At 38.7% G+C, this 6222-nt stretch overlaps 1 protein-coding gene across 1 annotated transcript in view; it reads left to right on the top strand.

Annotated features, from left to right (window-relative positions):
• LOC119774255 (CYFIP-related Rac1 interactor B-like) overlaps positions 1–6222 on the top strand; it is a 31070-nt gene that overhangs the window by 18885 nt on the left and 5963 nt on the right. The window contains exons 4-10 of the mRNA XM_038271682.1: positions 130–235; positions 3375–3511; positions 3607–3684; positions 4810–4926; positions 5732–5811; positions 5902–6028; positions 6203–6222. The exon at positions 6203–6222 is cut by the window's right edge and continues 51 nt beyond it. Coding sequence (XP_038127610.1) covers positions 130–235; positions 3375–3511; positions 3607–3684; positions 4810–4926; positions 5732–5811; positions 5902–6028; positions 6203–6222 — 665 coding nt within the window. The remainder of the gene's footprint in view (positions 1–129; positions 236–3374; positions 3512–3606; positions 3685–4809; positions 4927–5731; positions 5812–5901; positions 6029–6202) is intronic.

The raw sequence follows: 6222 nt of genomic DNA on the forward strand, positions 1-6222 counted from the left end.
CTAATAAACAATTTGAAAGAATTTCTCTGGTCGGGATTCATGGCATCTTTGCGTAGTACAGAGGCTTTTATTTTGGAAGGCGCTGCAGCTGATTCTCTGATGATAAACTGTCTTTATGTTTGTTTTCAGGCCATCCAGAATCCAAATGTTGAGGGTGTTCAGGAGAAGGCCTGGGCTGCTGTGGTTCCCCTGGTCGCCAAACTCAAAACCTTCTATGAGTTCTCACAGAAACTGGGTAACAGGCTTCTAACCACCTGAATCGTGTTTAAAGGAATAGTACACCCAAAACATGATTAGCCTTCATTTTCTACTCACCCCCATGCTGAACAACAATCTGGAGTACTTTTTTGATATCTCAAATGCATCTGGAGATCTGGGAGGCTTCTTGCTGTCTGCTGACATTCAAATAATGGAGGTCTATGGCGCCCGAGGCAGAAAGGTCCATAAAAGTCCACAAAAAACGTCTCAATATTCCTCCATACTGCTCGTCCAATGTATTCCAAGTGTCCTGAGTGGGTAGAGTCCATAATTTACTCGAAACAAAGTCATTTAGAATGTTTTTAGAGCATAAACAGTAGTGTATAGGATTTCCTAAAAGCATGTTCACGAGCCTACGGAAACCGCGGCAGACCAAACCAGATGAAAGTGCGCATTCAGCTCGGCAAAGAACTCATGCTCTTCCTCAACACTGAAGTCCTCAGACATTTTTCTTTCTTTGTTTCTTTCTTTGCACAGGTAAACAGTACATTTCTTCTTCTACGCTTGCATTATCAAGAGCAGACGCTGAATGCGCACTTTCATCTGGTTTGGTCTGCCGCAGTTTCCGTAGCGTTGTGAACGCGCTTTTAGGAAATCCTATACACTACTGTTTATGCTCTAAAAACATTCTAAATGACTTCGTTTCAAGTAAATTATGGACGCTACCCACTCAGGACACTTGGAATACATTGGACGAGCAGTATGGAGGAATATTGACACGTTTTTTGTGGACTTTTATGGACCTTTCTGCCTCGGGCACCATCGACCTCCATTATTTGAATGTCAGCAGACAGCAAGAAGCCTCCCAGATCTCCAGATGCATTTGAGATATCAAAAAAGTACTCCAGAGTGTTGTTCAGCATGGGGGTGAGTAGAAAATGAAGGCTAATCATGTTTTGGGTGTACTATTCCTTTAACACCACAGACCTGATCCACGGGCCAATTGTATAAATTGCCTTTAGGCAAAAGAAACCTGTGACAGAACATAGCATGTATATAAAACAACTTTGCATGAAAGTGTGCAGAAATCCATGCAAACCTCTGACCTGAATTTGAGCTTTTATGATTTAATGCCGAGTAGCATAAAAAATATATATTCTCAAAGGCAAAATTCTGAAGAATCAATAAATGATTTAAAAAAGACTGGAATATGACGATCAGGTGGACAAGGTGGAGAAAACCAGAATTAGCTGCGTAAAGCTCGTAGCACGCAGCTACAGCTCAAGCTGTACGATGAAACCGCAGGGTTCAAAAGTTCACAGCTCACGATGCATGTTCTCACTGAGATTCCCGACGCTCTGATGCCATCTACCTGCACACACTGCACATCCAAAAACACCTGTTGGACTCAGCGCCAAAAGATGGCGCTGGTCGACTCGTCAATCTGGAAGAAGAATTCCCTTGTTTTCACATGCGCAGTGTGCAAAGTTTTGGTAAATCGGATCGTAGCTCCTCTTCAACAGCAGGATTTGTCCAGGAACACCTCACAAGGGCCGACTGAATTTCAAATATGTTTGATTTTCTCCCGACCTCACGATTCCTGATTCGGATGTGGTCGCGAGAGGCTTATCGCCCCTCGTTACTCCCTGTATAGTACACAACGCTGGACGCACCATGAGGCTGAAACTCAGCCCGATTGAAACATTTCTTGAAAGACTGAAAAACAGCCCGGAAAGAGCAAAAAAATAAATAAAAATAATAATCATACAGTGCATGATTAAGGGTTGAAGTTCAAGATCTCACTACCTTTGTGCTCCTAGAGGTTCTGTAGAAGGCGCTGATGGACAGGCTGGGTATGTAAGCAGCCCAGGGAGGAACCATCACAGCCATGCCCGTATATCACTTCCATTTATAAAATTCCCTGAAACTGTGCTTCAAAGGATACAAATAAAATCACTATTTTATGTCCAAATGGAATCAGAGCTATAACTGCTCATATGTAGCTATAAAGCAGAATATGTAGGAGTGCATTTGCTTTTATAAATGGAAAGTATTTTATTACTGCATGTGCATGATTTTTGGTAGCTAATATTTATACATACAAAAAAATAAGAATTGCATTAAAGTGTGCAAAGAGACATGGGGTTTAGTGTTATATTTTCCTCATTTTATTTTTGTTTTGTTTTAATCATATCACTTTAAGGCTACTGGTTTCAGGTGCACTATAAATAGTATTGGTACCTTTAAATGATCATTATAACAGTAAATCTTCATGGCTTTGAACATCATCTTTCTTTGATAGCTGCTTTTAAAACTTCTAATTTTAACGGGCAGAATCAAAAAGGTTTGCACACCTTATCGTTTGGGCAGCAATATTCATAAGATGGGCAACACGTCCACTTATTGCAGGTACTAACAAAGACTTGCATGTGCATTAAAGTGCTCTTATTTTGGATTTCTAAAAAACAGACATTTATTGAAAAAAAAAAAAAATCTTATTAGATTCTGCCTTTTTTTGTACACCGAATTTTAAACACTGAATTTTTTAACACATTGAATTCCTTGCACTGGATTTTTATTTGGTGAAAATTCAGCTGCAAAAAATTTTTGCTGCAAAAAATTCACCTGCAATTGATGAGCTCAGTTCTTTCACCCAGTCTGATTATAGCTACCTGAGGTTTTGTGATCATGTTTAACAAGAAAAATTAGCTTCATTCAGCGGGAACAAAGCTACACCCAACTGTTTTAGCAGATAAAGATTCAGTGTAAGGAATTCAATTCAATGTCTAAAAAAAATACAGTGTTTAAAATTCGGTTTGCAAAAAAAAAAAGGCAGAATCCAGAGTTTTTTTCCTTCCTCAGGCCTGCAGTATAGCCTAAAGGACGTGTTTGTGGGGACAGGTTCCTAATAGGAACATGGGGGTCATATGGTGGATTTTAAACCGGTCCACCGTTTATCATGTTTCCTTCCAAGCAGTCAGTTTTCCTGTAATATTTTAAGGTGGTTTGATTAAAAGGCCTCCAGGCTCACTGAAGGTTTTTATTTGGATTTTTAATATTTTTTTTTCAGTCAGTTGCAGTTCTAGTAAAAAAGTCAAGACAGGAAACATTAGGAAATTGCCACAGATTTAAAACTTTTGCACAATCCCACCATGATTGTCTTCTTGTTTCCCCAGAATCCAGCCTGCATTGCCTGCTGGATGTTCTCACCACCGCTGACTCGACTCCGACCCAACATCTGGAGCAGAAGCAGGCGCTTGCTCGTCAGTTCGCCCACATCCTGCACTTCACGCTGCGCTTCGATGAACTAAAGGTCCGCTCATGCTAGTCCTCTCTTCCCCTCCTGACCGCATTCTCCCTAATCAAAGTTCCTTTGCTTCATATTTTCTCATCATTGTCCTGTTTTAGATGACCAACCCAGCCATCCAAAATGACTTCAGCTACTACCGACGAACCATAAGCCGCATGCGGATCAACAACCTGTCGGTAAGAAGGTCCCACATTTACACTTTTTGGTCCAAATCACTTGGTTCAAATGGATAAAATGACAAAACTGAATAGTTATTTGTATTGATCTAGTTTTTAACATATTAAAATGGAAAGATTAAAGTAGAAAGAAAACAATATTGTCAGGGTTTGGTTGTGTTTTTTTGAGGACACAAATGCAGAGGTGAGTTTCTGTAGATTTAATTAAAGTACTCACAGGCAACTGAGGCAGGAATCCAAAAAAACACCATACAAAATACAGAAAAGTTTACAGGAAGTTTGGAGACATCAGAGAAAAAAAACATGAGGAGCCAGAGAAAGATAAGGAACCAACACTGAGGAACTGCACAGGGAGAGTATTTATTGCTGACTGAACAAAGGCAGGACTAACGAGCCGATTGGGAGCAGGTGTGAACAGAGGCTTCTAGAAGGAGCTAGGGAAAAGGGGACCAACACAAGAGGGCGACAGAGAAAAACCTAGGAACTCAAATATAGTCAGAAAACACAACAAAATAGGAATTAATCCAGTAAAACTAGAAAACATGGAGCAAAGTAAAACTGAATACTCAAAAGAAAACTTAACAGAAACAAGATTATTCAATGTTTCTTCTTTCGGTTGTGATATTTTTATATACTATAGAATGTCTTCTCTGATGGATTTCACTCTTGAATTGTCTTATTCGATGTCTGTGTGTCAAAACTACACCTTTTAAACTAAATCCTTGCTGCTAAAGATTTCCTCTTTTTTTTTAGTGTAGTTTAATTTGTTGTGCCACAAGGATGAGTCCTCGGCCCTCTTCTATTATTCACTTCCTTTAGAGTTTTCAGTTGTTTTTTTTATTGACAAGTTGGACCATTTTCATTATTTCAAAAAAAGAAAAAAGAAAAAACAAAACTTAACATTGAAATTTTTTTCTCTTAACGATCAACAACTAAAACAAATTTGATAAATAAGATAATTATATTATTGAAACTTAATTAGTTGTGTTGTCCGTAATCTCTGTTCCGCCCTTATTTTTGATTTTGTTGAAAACAAAATTTGTTAATTTTTTTTTTGACCAGACAGATTTTTTTTTTCATCAATGGTCACTGTGATTTAAGGCTGATCTTTGTGTGGTTTTTCAGGCGGACTCAGGGAACGAGGTCAACAATGAGCTTGCCAATCGGATGTCTCTGTTTTACGCCAGTTCCACGCCGATGCTAAAGACGCTGAGCGACGCCACATCAAAATTCGTCTCAGATGTGAGTTTGCTCCATAATGTCTTTGAAGTGTTCTGATTCTTTTCATCATTTTAAATATTATTATTATACAATTGGACAAAAAAAGGTCAAAAATCCTGTAATAAAAATGTTTGTAAAACAAAACATTTAATACATTACTGAAAATGTTTAGAAAAATTAACACTTAATGGATGTTTAGGGTGAAATTTTGCAGGTCATTTTTGCTGATTAAAAAAGGAAGAGACAAAAAAAAAAAAACTTTAGTTGCCTAGACTTTATAATTTCACATGAATTATTCTCAACAACACGGTAAATTAGTCCCAATAAATTATCTATTTCTGTGTTCAGGGTGCAAAGATCTCCTGATGTTTGGGTTATTATAATTTAAAGCAGTTCTATCAAGCCTGACCAGAAAATGGTTCATAACTGATGGGGTCCAGTAAAACTTTCCATCTTTCTAAATGTGAAAAGATTCGGTTTTACATTTAAATGTGATTCAAATTTATTGATATAGTTCCAGGTCATTATCAACCAATCAATCAACTTTATTTCTATAGCACGTTGAAAAAAAAGCAGAGGTAACCAAAGTGCTGTGCATCAAAACAAGAACAAGTTAAGAATAAATGAATAAGATTAAAATAGAACATTTTATCTCAAGGCACTTAACAGAGACAATTCAACCAGTCAGAGCGACGTTTCCTCACAGGAGGAAAAATAAAATTGTTTTAAAAAGTTGGATCTGAAAGCAAATCAAAAGGTGAGGAGAACTCGACCAGAATGGTGAACTGATGACACTTTGATAACACTTTACTGTCCTGATGTTCAGAACCCAGATGTTCCCATTGAGAACACCACTGTCTGTTTGAGCACAATGGCCTGCGTGTGCAAAGTGATGCTGGAAACACCGTGAGTCTTGAACGCATCATCACCACCTCCTGAACGCATCGTCAGCCTCTGAGCTGAAACTGCAGCCTGACTCTCTGTGTGTGTGAGCAGGGAATACCGAAGCCGCTTCGCCAGCGAAGAGACGGTGCTGTTCTGCCTCCGTGTGATGGTCGGCGTCATCATCCTGTACGACCACGTTCATCCAGCCGGAGCCTTCGTGAAGACCTCCAACATAGATGTAGGTTTGGAAGGACCAAAACCTTTTCTAGGCAGACTTTATGTTTGTGTTTAGAAACAGAACCTGATCCAGTCCTTTCTACTCAGACTTTATTTAAAATAGATGGAGAAGGTTTTTAAGACCCAAAGTAAACATCTGGACGACCTTCAGGAAGTGATTTGTTCTCTTTTCCAGATGAAGGGCTGCATCAAGGT

This window comes from Cyprinodon tularosa, unplaced genomic scaffold (assembly GCF_016077235.1).
Source record: "Cyprinodon tularosa strain WSP-4 unplaced genomic scaffold, ASM1607723v1 ctg804, whole genome shotgun sequence".
Classification (NCBI taxonomy): Eukaryota; Metazoa; Chordata; class Actinopteri; order Cyprinodontiformes; family Cyprinodontidae; genus Cyprinodon; species Cyprinodon tularosa.